General features: G+C 57.9%; 1 protein-coding gene across 3 annotated transcripts in view; it reads left to right on the top strand.

The window, feature by feature from the left end:
* Nucleotides 1-2,693: 2,693 nt before the first annotated feature.
* The window catches only part of PRAG1 (PEAK1 related, kinase-activating pseudokinase 1), a 56,403-nt gene continuing 45,637 nt past the window's right edge, over nt 2,694-13,459 (top strand). Inside the window, exons 1-4 of one of the 3 annotated variants that reach the window (XM_007495646.3) lie at nt 2,695-2,960; nt 4,425-4,553; nt 5,771-6,124; nt 6,911-8,535. In XM_007495646.3, the coding sequence (XP_007495708.2) occupies nt 5,846-6,124; nt 6,911-8,535 (1,904 nt within the window). In that variant the 5' untranslated portion in view covers nt 2,695-2,960; nt 4,425-4,553; nt 5,771-5,845. Of the gene's footprint in view, nt 2,961-4,424; nt 4,554-5,770; nt 6,125-6,910; nt 8,536-13,459 lie in introns of all 3 variants that reach the window. The other 2 variants (XM_007495645.3, XM_056803383.1) reach the window with 2 other exon arrangements.

The following is a 13,459-nucleotide window of genomic DNA, read 5'->3' on the forward strand; positions in this document are numbered from 1 at the left end:
CTAGAACATGGAGGTTCATTTGTAGGTAAAGGGTGGCAAGATCAAGAGTATGGCTCTCCTGTGTGGCTGAGATGAGGTGGAGGAGTAGGTCATGGGAAGTAAGTAGGTTGGGGAATTGAGTGGCTAGGCAATATTGACAAAAGCATGGCCTGCTGGAGGGGGCTGCTCTGTTCCCCCTCTTCACAGAGCCTGAGGACGTTTTTCACTTGGCCCATCCCTCTGTCCAGCAGCCCAATGAGAGTGCTTCTTCCCTCTGCTGTCTGAGGGGCTTGAGAGAGTGGTTAACAGGCAGCTTGAAGGTGCAGTTTGGGCACATGATCTCTAAAAGGTTTGCCAACACTGGTTAGGGTATTTGAGAGCGAGATGAATGTTGAAGATGTCGAAGATGAATGTTGAAGCCCGATAGTAAGAGGGAGGGAGGGGGGAGAGTGACTTGGGGGTGTGCAGACAACTAGCAAGATTTTGATCAGGTGGTAGAGATGGATAGCAGCATTACCTGCAAAGGAGGAGAGATTACTGAGTGATAGAGAAAGGGGAAGAACATGTAAGTGGCAATGGGGAACAAGGAGCATTCCAGCTCCCCATCTTGACTAAGGGAGCCAAGGAGTGTGAGTGAAGGTGCAACCAGTTCTTGAAGCGGTGGCCAAGGCAGGCTAGGAGCCAGTGGCAGGCATAGCTAGAAGATGAAAGGAATAGGAGAGGAAGTTTGGTACCTATGGAGCTGGCTGGTGGAGGGGGGTGAGAATAAAGAATCAGGGGCAGTGCTCTATAGACTCACTGGCCAGGATGGAGCATGTTTGTCTTTGCATGGAGGACACCACTGCTCTTCTCAAAGGAGGCTGGAGCCAAGGAGAGTATCAGATGGGAGACCCAAGGCCAGATGAGACACTTGGCTTCACTGCTCCTCTTTCCTCTGAAGGCTGAGATCAGGCAGGAAAAAGACACAGCAAGACAGGAAAGTCCCACTCCCCACAGATCTTCCTCTGTGCTAGGACATAGAAGGCCTGGGATGAAAGGGAAGCTTGGTGGGAGAGAGTGAAGAATCTGGGGAGTGGGATCCTGGGGGTTACCTAACAGCAACCAGAAGGATGCTGGTGCCTAAGCCAGAAGTTTGGAGCGAGGACAAGTTTAAGGAGGAAGAAAATGAATTCTTCGAGACTCATGAGTGACATTTGAAGAGCAGCAAGACAAAACTGGCCATCTTGGATGGTAGTAGGATATGGGGCTAGAGGAAAAGATCAATGGAACAGGAGAGACAGATGGGGAAGTTCCCTGAGGAGAGAGAATATTGAGCTCATGGGAGCTGATGTGATGGACGAGACCCAGAAAGGGTCCAGGACTTGAGGGATGGTCACCCTTGGGGGTGGCTGATGGACCATAACAGAGTGAAGGAGGCTGAGGAGTCTCCTTCAGAGAGAGAACGAGTACCAGAGCCAAGGGGGGAGACAAGTAGGTGTCCATACGGATCCAAATGGCAGGATTATCAGTGAGGAGGGCACCAAGAATACTGAGGGACAGTAACTGGAGAGGAGAGAAAGGCTCTGATCCTGGAGAAAGGGAGGGGAGGGATGTGGAGGCCAGCTGATGAGCATGACAAGATCTGGACAGGACAGAGGAAGGCCCAAGGGTGGCAGAGGGAATCTATGGACTTCTGTGCCCATCCTACATGTCTCAGAGTCGTCGCAGAACTGGGGAGCCCGGCCAGCTCTGTAGATTCTTCTCAGGACCGTCAGGTCTGCAGGTGAGCTGGGGAGGGAGCGGCAGTCCAAAGGCCACAGCGCGGGGAGGTGGCAGAGGCTCAAGAAGGTCCCTTTCCCCCACTGACCCTGGCCCCTAGGGTCTGAGGGCCCTGGAGGGCCGGGACAGCCACTGAACTCAACTCAAGACCCCAAACCCAGAGCTGGGCTGCCTGGGCCTGGGCCTTTGCTGCAAACGAAGGCTGGCTCAGGTGGACCTCCTGGATAGTAAATAATTCCTTGGTGGGATCCCCCAGGCAAGTTCTGCCTGTGTGTCAGTAAGCTCGGAAGCTGCCCTGGCCTGAAGAGAAAAGTGAGGGGGCTGGATTCAAAGGCATCAGAGGTCCCTCCCTCCTGGTGTCACCTCAAAGCCTCCGTTTCCCCATCTGGCATGGGAAAGCCCCTTCAGGTCCTAGTTCTGGGAGGCCATGCCCGCTGGCTTGTTTGCTTGTCTCCTTTGCCCCATTACACTCTACCATCGGAGATCCACAGGACTCCTCCAGGGCCCTAGTGCCCTGTTTCCAGCAGAGGAAACTGAGGCTCAAGGAGAAAGGCCCAGAAATGATGAGCCAGCAAAGGGGGAGGGGAGGGGAGGGGAGGCCCCCTGACCCCCATACCGGCCCTGCTCTAGCCCCTTGGGTCGGGCGGGGCTTTCAGGGGTCTCTGGAGATATGGGAGACGACAGACGAGAGAGAGGTCCCAGCCTTTGAGGGTGGGGGGTACCGAGGAGGCCTCCGTGCCCCCTCCTCTGCCACCCCAGCCTTCCCGCCTCCGTCAGCTCTCCCCAGGCAGACACAAAGGCACGGGGATGAAGGGGGGTCACGACCTAGACCCCGGGGCTCCCGTGGGGCCGGTCTGAACAGGGGCGGAGCAAGGAGGGCCAGAGGGGAGCGGGAGGCTGGGGGCGGGGTAGGGGGCAGGATAGAGAGGCCCAGAGTGGGCGGGCCCGGAGGGGGCGGGGCGGCATCGGTCCTGGAGCCCGGAGCTCCAGGCAGGCGCTAGTGCACGCGGCAGTGGTGTCTGGCGGCGGCGGCGGCGGCGGCGGCGGTGGCAGCAGTAGCGGCGGCGGCGGCGGGGCTGGCTCCCACCCGGTGAACATACTCACACGCGGGCACACGCGCGCCTGCGCGCTCTGGAAACAATGCCCCCGGTGTCGGGGCCGGGGGCTCCACGGGACAGGGGTCCCGACTCCGCGGGACCGGTCTGGGGGCCTAGCGGCGGTAGGTGAGTCTCAGGGCCCCTGGGTGAGGGGAGCGTCGGACACAGGCGGGGAAACTGAGGCAGCTGCGGCCTCTCGGGGGTGGGAGCCCGTGTCCCGGTCTCCGCAGCGGGAAACTTGGAAGCCCAGGGCGCGTCCCCAGCCCGAGGGCGGGGCGCCAGGGGACGCAGGTGCTGGGTCCTGACGACCTCCGAGACCGGGGGCTCGCGTCCTGGCTCTGAAACCCCGCGCCCTCGCTCCTCAGACCTGGCCGGGGTTGGGACCTCATTGACTGAGGGGAAACTGAGGCTCAGGGAGAGGGGAAGGGAACTAAGGGGAGGAGGCGGGCCACACAGCCAAGCAATGTCCGAGTTGGGATTTGAACCCAGGGCTGTCCAGGTCCGAGCCCCTCCCTGGCCCTCGGTTTTCCCGTCTGGGTCCTGAACCTCGTTGGAGGGGGCTCTTGTCTGTTTTCCAGACAGCCTGGTGTGGCGGGAGCCCCTCGCCTGCCCAGGACAGTTGCTACTACTAGCAGGGCTCCACCTCCCGGAGTAAGCCTCCCAAACCCATACAATGAGCAGTAAAAGATGCTGAAAATAACTGGAGACGGCCCTTCGCGGCTCCCAGGATCTGGTGGGCCAGGCTGGGGCTCAGGGGTGTTAGCTTAGTCTGACTGTGAAGGAAGGCTTTACGGGATGGGGAGAGACTGGAAGCCCCGGGATCCTGGAGGGCACTGAGACCAAGGGGCAAAGGGGTGGAGGTGGGAGATGACCCCTGGGCTCTGGCAGCTGCAGAATAAGTCCATTTTGGCACAGAGTAGGGAGGGAGGGGAACCAGGGGAAATAGCTGGAGAGGGGGAAGCCCACACCCTGTGTGAAACCTTTGGCGGCTGTTTCAGGCTCCCTGGAGCCAGGGGAAAGGGTGCATTAGCAGGAATTGGGGGTCCTGGGGCTCCCCCACTTGCCTTCTCTGTGCCTTTAGTGCTATTTCAGAGGAGGGGCTCGGGGGCGGTGCCTGGGCTAGTAGCCGGGCACCCCATGCCTCGCAGGCAGCCACATGCTCCCAGTAAACTCTTTGGGGAGCTTGGGGAGTGTTTGGGGGCTTGAAGCCCAGGGGGTCGCCCCAGAGACCCTGCAGATCTCGTGTTTATTTGTGTATGTGTGGGGTCCTGTGGGTTAGATTGCAGGGGTGTTCCATCACATTCCTGCCTGCAGATTAGATTACCCTGCAGAAAACAGCCTGGGCGCCCTATGGGACCATCATGACTTGATTTGTCCCTCCCCCAGCCCCGGTGGAAGGCTGTCACTTCCTCCATAACTCACCCAGGCCAGCTCGCCCCGCCCCCCCCCCCCCCCCCAGGTCCTTCCCTGGTGACTGGGGCACTATGTAAGATGGGGGCAGAGGGGGAACCAGGGATGAGACTCTTCAGCTCTGGGGCAGTGCCTGGGGCCGGCCTGTCCCAGCAGCCCCTGGGGCCTCTTGGGTTCCAGAGTTCTTTCTGCAGAGACTGGCCCAGACTGGAGCCCAGGACGCGAAGGGCTTCTGATCCTCCCCAGCCTGCCTTCCTCCTCTGCTGAGGGGCCCTTGCGAAATCCCAAGGCCTCCCTCTCTCCTCACAGGTATGGAATGCGGCCTGGCAAGGTGCCGGCCTTCACAGGTTAGCCCAAGAGGACGAGGGGGCGGGCGCGCCTGGCTTTCCCAGGTGAGGCCATCGAGGCAGGCAGTGGGCACGGAGCCCAGAGCCCTGTCCTAGAGGATGCTAGGGGCTAGGAGAGCCAGGAGAGAAGAAAGGATTAAAGGAGGCAGGAACGAGACTCTGCAAGGGCCCAGGCTGTCCTCGAGTCTTCTTGGGGAGGAGGCATGCCCAGACTAGGTGGGGAGGCTCAGGCTGGAGGTGTGTCGTGCGTGGCACCGGGGTGGTACGTGGGGGGAGAAAGGCCCCCGTGCCTCCGTGCATCCTGACGGCCGCCCCAGGGTGACACCTGCTCAGTCTCCTCACACTAACCCTGAGGCGTACAGCCATTAAGTGGTTGGGGCAGGATCGGAACTCCGGACTGCCAGCCTCTGGGCCTGTGCCACCTAGCTGTAGATCCAAGGAGGACAAGGTGGCAGAGCTCCCAGACACTCTTCCCACCCCACTGGCTCCTGTCCCCTCCAGGATCAAATGCCAAATCCTGTGCTTGGCATTCACACCCTCTGGGAGGACCTCCTGTGTGTCCTGGCCATGGCTGTGTGCAGCGTCTCTCCCAGAGGACCGTCTGCTGCCTGCCTTTGTTACCCCCTAGACTCTCAGTGTGTTACCCAGCATGCCGTTGGGCCAGTCTACTGACCAACTAAATGCCAACTCCATGAGCTCTTCTGAGCCCAGAGGAGAGCGATCTGAGGCCTCCTGGTGTCAGCTCGGACAGTGGCAAAGAGCGGGCGGCAGCCAGTGGGGTGGAGAGAGCCGGCCAGCCAGCCCAGGCCCCTTCTCCCTTCCTGGGGGCATGGGCCAGCCCCGTCTTCCTCCTGGAGACAGTTTGCCCACGTGCCAAGCAGGCATTCTGGCAGCTGCCCCCTGGAGGCATGCCGGGCCCCCAGGCCTCTGACGGATTGGGAGCGCCAAAATCCGGCTCACCTAGGTTCAAGGTCCCGTGCACATCCAGGGGAGGAGGCCGAGGCCCAGGGAGGGGAAGGGGGCTCAGCATCAGGCCTGGGATGAAGCTTCCCTCAGGCTTGGGGGGGCAGGATTGGGGTGATAGCTGCCGACGCAGCCAACGCCTAGGAAAGCCCCCTCGCACCTGGGTTAGGGGTTGAAAGGGCAATGACCAGGCCCACGTTTGGCCTTTCTTTGCAGGGAGCGCTCTGGGGACCGGCACGGACGCTAGTGGGGAGCGCGGCCCAGCATGAGCCTGGCCACCTCCCCCCCAACATGCACCAGGCCATCCCTGTGACCTCCAGGCTTCCGAAGATGTCTGCCTGCAATGAGTTCGTGGAGCACATCTGGAAACCCGGCTCCTGCAAGAACTGCTTCTGCCTGCAGAGTGCCCACCAGCAGTCGCCAGCACCCACCGCCCAGCCCGTCAGGCCCGGGAGGACCCCCCCAGAGGAGGAGGGCTTCAACCTGTCCCCCTGCTCCAAGCCCACCATTGCAGTGAAGCCCACCATGATGAGCGCAGAGGGTGCAGACATGGGCTCTGAGGCCCCACAGGTGAGGCAGCGTGGCACGGGGCCTGCACTCTGCCTCCCAGGAGAAGGGAGCAAGAGCTAGCGAGGAGAGTTCTCTGTGCCCCAGCCTTGGGTGCCACCGCTGTGCAGTGGGTGGGCTTGGCCTCACTGGCTTCTGAGCCGCCCGGGGATGCTGGCCTGGGCCACCGATTCCCAAGCCGGGAGTTCCTGGACCCCCAGAGTATCTCCCTCCAGCAAAGGATCCTCTGTCCTCTCCCAGCTGGGGGGGGCTCCTGAGGTGAGGCCCCCATCTCCTACATAGCAGGCCTGGGATTCCCATGGGCCAGCCCAAGCTCTCTGTCTCCAGGACAGCAAACAAGGCACGGGGTCCTACAGGTCTGGACCCGGGCCTTAAGACCATCCCCCTATGACAGATGAGGAAACGGAGGCCTGGGCCCAGGCCAGCCCTGTGCCTCCTGGGGGTGAGGTTGGCCTCCCGCCTCTCCCCAAGCAGGCCGGGGTGGGGGGGGAGGGCGCCAGGATGCGCCATGGGGGTGCCCCCTCTGCCTGTCCCGGGGCACAGTGTTGCCTAAGTGTAGAGCCCCGTCCCTTCTTCCACTGCCCACGCTGGGAAGGGAGCTGGGAAGGGAGGAGGTCGTGTGGCAGCAGGGTAGGGGAACCCCACGAGGGCCTGTGAGCTCCCTTCCCATCATGCTCCCCGATGTGGGCCAGCACGCAGAGGCAGAGGCAGGCAGCTGGTGAGCTGGGCGGGGGAGGCCCCCAGCGCCCTCCTCCCTAACAGCCCTCTCTGACCCTTGGACTTGCCCAGGTGCTGTGGAGGCCCACGCCCAGCAAGCTGCCTCTCCAGGAGCCCCGAGATGCCCTGAGGACTTTCTCCGGCAGAGACCTTGGCCCTTGTAGCCTGGCCGCCAGCTCCCGCCTGGGTCTGCTGAGGCTGGCAAGACCGGGGAGCAGAGACGCCCCCTCCCCAGACTCTGGGGGGCACGTGGAGGGTGCCAGCCCTCCCGGTCAGGAGTCAGTGCTCCCTGCCTACCAGAGCTTCCACCAGAAGTTGGCCACCTTCCTAGAGAGAGCTGGGGGCAGCGCCGCCCCCCACAGCGGGATCGTGCCCACTGCTTTGAGGGCCAAGGAGCTGCAGAGCTCGCCCCAGAGAGACCCCGAGGGCGGTGAATACTGCTCCATTGCGGACTGTTGTCCCACGAGCACGTTGCCCCCGGCAGCAGGGCCAGGCCCCGGACGTGGGCACGGGAAGGATGGGCCTGTGCCCCGGGGTGCAGACGAGGCTGTCTCTCCCAGTGAGGAGGGCTGGGGCCCCAGCCTGAGGAAGGAACACTGCTGCCAGTCCCGTCCGGAGCACGTCCACCCTTTGGCCTTGGCCCAGAGGAAGCTGCCCCAGGCCTTGGAGGCGGCCAGTCTGTCTGATGGCCCATCCAGCCTCACTGCTGGGTACATGGATGGCGACTACTGCTCCCTCTCAAGGCAGCCTGAGCCGAGGTGGCCTTGTGGCCCAGGCCCCCGTGGGGAGAGCCCCAGCAGATCCCCAACCCAGTCCTCTGAATGCAGCCCGCCCGAGCCCATCTACGCTGAGGTCACCAAGAGGAAAAAGCCATACTCGGCATCCTCCGACCTGCCGGGCACAAACAAGCAAAGTGGATGCGACCCAGGCCAAGGCCTGGCAAGTGACATTTGGGGCCAGGGGAGGGCCAGGCCCGACACGGGAGCTCAGGTGGCAGCCACAGTGACCATCGTGGCTGCCCACCCAGAGGATGACCGACGCACCATCTGTCTGCGGAGTCCTGACTCGGCCGTGGGTGTGCAGTGGCCCTGTGAGCATGTGGGGCCAGGCCTGGATGACACCCCTACCCAGATACTGGAACTGCCGCCTCACAACCACCTGCCTGGCCCAAGGGGTGAGGATGTGGAAAGAAGATGCCCAGCTATCCCCCCAAAGGTCTGCAAGGGGAGCCCTGGAGGGGCTCACGGGTCCCCGGAAGGCTCTCCTCTGGTCCAGTTCAAGGATGGGCACTGGAACCAGCCAGCCGTCTCAGGCCTCACAGATGTTTCTGCCTCTCTCTCTTCCCCTGGTACCAGGGACCTCATTCGGGGCTTGTTGCCAGCCCAGTCTTCCTCCTGGGACCAAAGAAGGCCCCGCTTTCAGGTGGGAGCCAGGAGCTACCAGGGCAGGATAGAGGAGGAGGAGGAAGAGGAGCAGCAACTGGATTCAGGGCCATCCAGTCTGGGAACGGCCAGGGAGATGGAGACGACTAGCCATACTCGGCGTCCCCGGGCCGAGAGTATCTCTGAGCAGCCTAGCCGAGGGGACCGAGGAACTGGACTGGGCATGAGTAAGTCAGCCTCCTTTGCCTTCGAGTTCCCCAAAGACAGGAGTGAAGTGGAGAAGTTCTGCCCTCCTCCCCCTCCTCCGAAATCAAGGTAGGTGGCACATGGACGTCCCAAATCAGGAAGTCTGGGGTACATGGGTGCCAGAACCCCAGCTCAAGAGCTGGGGGGATCCCACAGGGAAGGGGCTTGTCACCCACTGGAACTGAGTAGAGTGGCTACGTGAGCCTAGTTCTTCCTCAGGGCCCAGGCATGCCTCTAAGTTACTGGCAGCAGTAGACAGTGCCATGGGTTGTGGCCATCCCTGGACCTGGGCATTCCGTAGACTCTAGCCCTCTTCCATGGGTAGGACAGGTAGGAGTGAGTGTGAGTGTGAGTGTGAGTGTGAGTGTGTGTGTGTGTGTGTGTGTGTGTCTGTCTGTCTGTCTGTCTGTCTGTCTGTCTGTCTGTCTGTCTTCCTGCATGTCCCTTCCACAAGATCCATTGTGGTCCATTCTGGACCCTCTGCATAAGGCTGCTACTTCTTACATACTCTTGGAGAGGAGGGTTCTCCTAGGAGCCAAGATTCTTCAAGGGAGCATTAGTCCTGGATTTGGAGGTCCTGGGTCCAAATTGGGCAAGTCCCTTCCTCTCCCTGGACCCGTTTCCTTCTGTTAAAATGAGGGAGTTGGCCTCAGCGGCTTCCCAGGTCCCTGCTCCTCTAATCTGTGATGCTCTGAACCCGAGCGAGCCTGGGCCAGCCTGGGGATGGCTGCCCTGCTGTGAGCTTCTCATGGCCTCTGGGTGACAAGGCATGTTGTTCTCTGCCTTTGAAGATCTGGGGCTGCCTGGGAGGTACCTCCTCAGTTGGCTTCCTTGGTTGGTACCCTGGAATAAATGGATGAATAGATGGATGGATGGGTGGATGAATGGACAGACAGACAGAATGAAGTCAGGACCTTATTGAGCAGTCCCTAAGCACTATCCCTGGGGCTAGAAAGCTGGCCAGCATGAGCTTCTCCTAAGGAGCTTCCTGTTTAATCCACAGAGAGGGGTTGCTCTCAGCTTTGAGGAAGGATCTCCTAGTCCCCACTAGCAACCAGAACAGTGGGGATGCATCCTCTTCAGATGGGCTGAGGCTCAGTTTCTGCCCTGGAGAGCTCCTCCAGGGTCCAGCCTCCTGGGTGGGCTGCCCCACCTGAGGGAAGGGACAAGGTGTTCCAACTTGCCTGGCATGTGCTGCCTCCTTTGCCCTTCAGAGCGCCCTGCTCCCTTGACCAGACAGGAGCTGGTTGGCAGTTGGTGGTGTAGCTGGCCCCTTCTCCAGGAGTTGCTCCCTGGTTAATGGTTGTGGGGCAGGCTTGGACAGGATGGGCAGTCCGGGCATGCTGCCTCTCTGAGGACTCTTGGTCTTGGGCAGTCTCTGTCAAGGCCCAAGGCAACTTGGTGGCTCTGCTTTGGTTCTTCTGGCCCACTGGGCCCCTTCTCCCTCCCTGGGGGACTGGCTGCCTTCCCCACATTGTCTGACCTACCCCCCCTTTGTAAAGATGAAAAGGAGCCTGGCCATAGATTTTATTTTATTCATTTATTATAAAGGCAAAGGTGAGAAAGAGGAGAGAGGGAGAGAGTAGAGGCAGACTGATCTAAGAGGAAGTTTATTCTAAAGCGTCTCCGTGTTACTGGTAGCAGGATGGCCCCCCAGGCAGTTGCAACACTAGTGGTAGAGACTGAATCCAGTTGGGCCGTTCTCTCTGCCCCCTGGCTCACATACATCTTGCCTCGTGAGCCACTGTGGCCCTTCCTCCTGCCTCATTGTCCCCTACCCTAATTACTGGCGTTGCTGCTGACTACAGGGGACGACAGAGTTCTATGCTCACCATCACAGTCCCCTCAGTAACTTCCTTCACACACCTTTAGGCCCAGGTCCCAATCACTTTCTGTCTTGGAGAGAGAGGCCACAAAGGGCCCAGGGGCCAGGGGCCAGGCTGGGGGTCATGTGGTATAGACTGTGCTCAAGAAATGTATAGCAACTGTGCTACCAGCAAATACAGTGCTCAGCTTGTTTCTGGTCACCTGGGACAGCATGCTGTTTTGGGGGGTGGGTGTGGGGGACATTTACACTAAAATGGGAGAAGCCCTGGAAGAAGAGGGGGAGAGCCTGGTACCCTGGCAAGGGGATTGGCATGAGAGTCAGGAGAAACCTGGATGCAAAACCTGCCTCCAACCTGTAGGGACTCTGGGCAATTCCCCGGTCGTCCCCAGGCCTCTGCAAATAAAGGGCTTGGACTCCATGACCTCTGAGGGCCCTTCTAGCCTAAGAGCTCTCTCTCTCAATGTGAATCCCAGCACCAGTCCTCATGGGCTCTGGGAGGAAGGGCAAGGCATGCAGCTCTGATTCTCTGCAAAATCAGGACTTTGCTCCCTGGTGTGCCCAGATCCCAGGGTTCTAGGAAATGACATAGAATGGGGGAATCTCGGCCTCAGGGCTCTAGAAGAATCAGCTGTTTGTTCTGTAGCAAAAAAGGGCTCTCCCTACTGTGGCCTACTCTTAGAACTTCTGATGAAAAAGAGAAAGACCCTCCAAAACCTGTCTGTGGAACTGGCATTCTGAGAAAGTTTCTCTCCATTAGTCCAAAGTTCTCTTTGTTTTTTTTTTCTCCAAATGGGAAATCTGGCCATTTCTTGATGTCAGTCCTCCTGGATGGTAGAACCATGGGACCTTCTTAAAGTGAGAAAGGGGTTCACCTAAGAGTTCCCTTTCTCAATATTCTGCTGCTCTGCTCACAGTATCTCCTCCAAAATTCAGGATTTCCACATTTCCTTATGGTGTTTTTTTCCTTTTCCCAATGGCTCAGGAAGGTGGATGCTTTTATTATTCCCATTTTACAGATGAGGAAGTAGCATCTCTGAGAAGAAGTGACTTTGCTCAGGGTCCAGAAGGCAGCATGTGTGTAAGAAGGAATTAGAACCCAGGCCTTGACTTCCTGAGTTTACCTTACATATTGTCAGTCACTAATGGAAGGCTTGGGCCCTTCCTGGGGCCAAGCTGGGTAAACTAAATCAGGGAAGGAGCAATGGGCATACAACTTGAATTTCTGTCCTTCACACTGCTGAGGCCAGAGAGGGTCATATTGGACAAATGAACTCTCTTCCCTTCCTCCCACCAAGGAGTCCAGTCTAGTCCAATCCCACAAGAGTACTTGAACCCCAGCAATGGCATTAATTAAAACCAACCTCTCTAAAAATCTTGGCTTTGGGAACAGAATCAAGTTGCCAGAGCAACTTGCCTAGGCAGTGCTTAATCAAGTTTGGTTGGGTTAAGGCTTTCTTGCAATACATGGAGCTCTCAGATACCCAGTGGGATTGGAAGCATAGTGCCTAGGACCAGTCTCTGGCCACAAAGACAAGGGGTTTCCTTAATGCCAGACCATTAGGGCACTGCTTTCATGGAAGAGTTTCTGCCTTGGCGTCATCTTGAGGCAGGGTGGTGTAGTTATTAAGTGTTGAATTAGGCATCAGGGAGACCAGGATTTAAATCCTACCTGACACTTGGGAACTGCAGAACCCTGGCCGGATGCCACTTCTCTCTGTGCTTTGATGCCCTGCTCTGTAAAATGAGCAGAGCAGGTTGAATTCAGTGGCCTTGGGCTCCCTGGGCCCTCGGGCCTCTAGGATCTGGGTGCCAGTGTGGAGTGTGCTTGGGAGGCTAAAGGCCCATATGCCACGTCTCTGTCCTAAAGTATGGATCTGCCTAGTGTATTGATCAGGTTTCTCTGGACCTGAACACCAAGTGGTACATACACTCAAGAGTGAAGAGGTAAAAACTTTGCAAGCAGAACTCTCCTAGGACCAGTTCCAACCAACAGACCCAGGAACCAACTAGGTTAAGAACTGAGGATGTCAGTAGGTGGGGACTCTCCCCACTACTAAGCTGACTTTCTTCCTTCTCAAGTTGCCCTAATGAAGAGGAGGCCTGTGTTCTCGGTCTTCTAGCCTTGTTTTGCAGGTTTCACTGTGCCAGAAAGGCTTTTGGACTCATCAGAAAGGCTTTCTGCCCAAGGATGTGGCCATAGTCCTTGGCACTCTTATGTCTTTACAGTATTACCTTGATTCCCTGGAAAGAGAGGAGCTTCCCAGCACCCACTGCCTTGTTTGGCAGAGCATCCTCTAGCTCCTACACCCCAGCTTTTCCTAGGGGCCCCCTTGGGATGTCCAGCAATCACTTCTGGCTCTCTGTAGTCCTGCATCAGAGTTTATCTTCCCCAAAATGTCTGGCATCCAAAGATTCTCATGACTTGTTAATGCCCCAGAATGTGCCAGAGTCTAAAAGTCTGGAAATGGCTTTTGAGAATCTAAATATTTGGTCTTCTCTTGCTGAGAATCAGAACTACCAACAACCTTCCTTTGTTGGCTCCTGTCTGTTTGAAAAGACAGAATAGTGCCTGGCATATAGTAGGCTACATAAAAGTTTCTTGCCTTCCCCTTCCTTATCATGGTAACAAGTCCCACGGGTATGAGCTGCTCTGCCAGGGTACAGAAAACCTGCCAGAGTTGTCTAGATAAATGAAGTTTCCCTTCAGTACCAATAGCATGCCTTTGACTCAGGCTTCTGTTCTCATCTCCAAACTTATCATCTATTTCTTCCTTCTGTCCTGGGGCTCTGAAAGCTACTCCAGAGGCAATATCATTTCTGTATCTGTCTCCATTCTCTATCCAAATGCTTTCTTCAAGGCTTTTCCTCCTTGGTTCCTGGATTTCCTCACATAAATATACCTTCCTAATCTAGAATTCAGCTCTGTCTTACCCTCTCCTCCAGCCTTTTTGACCCATCCTCTCTTTTTTTTAAACCCTTGCCTTCTGTCTTAGAATTTGTCTGTGAATTGGTACCAAGGCAGAAGAGCAGTTAGAACTAGGCAATGGAGGTGAAGTGGCTTGCCCAGGGACACACAGCTAGGACATATGAGAGATCAGATTGGAACCCAGGACCTCTTGTCTCTATGCCTAACATTCAGTCCTCTGAGTCACTTAACTACTCCCC

This window comes from Monodelphis domestica, chromosome 6 (assembly GCF_027887165.1).
Source record: "Monodelphis domestica isolate mMonDom1 chromosome 6, mMonDom1.pri, whole genome shotgun sequence".
In the NCBI taxonomy this organism is placed as follows: Eukaryota; Metazoa; Chordata; class Mammalia; order Didelphimorphia; family Didelphidae; genus Monodelphis; species Monodelphis domestica.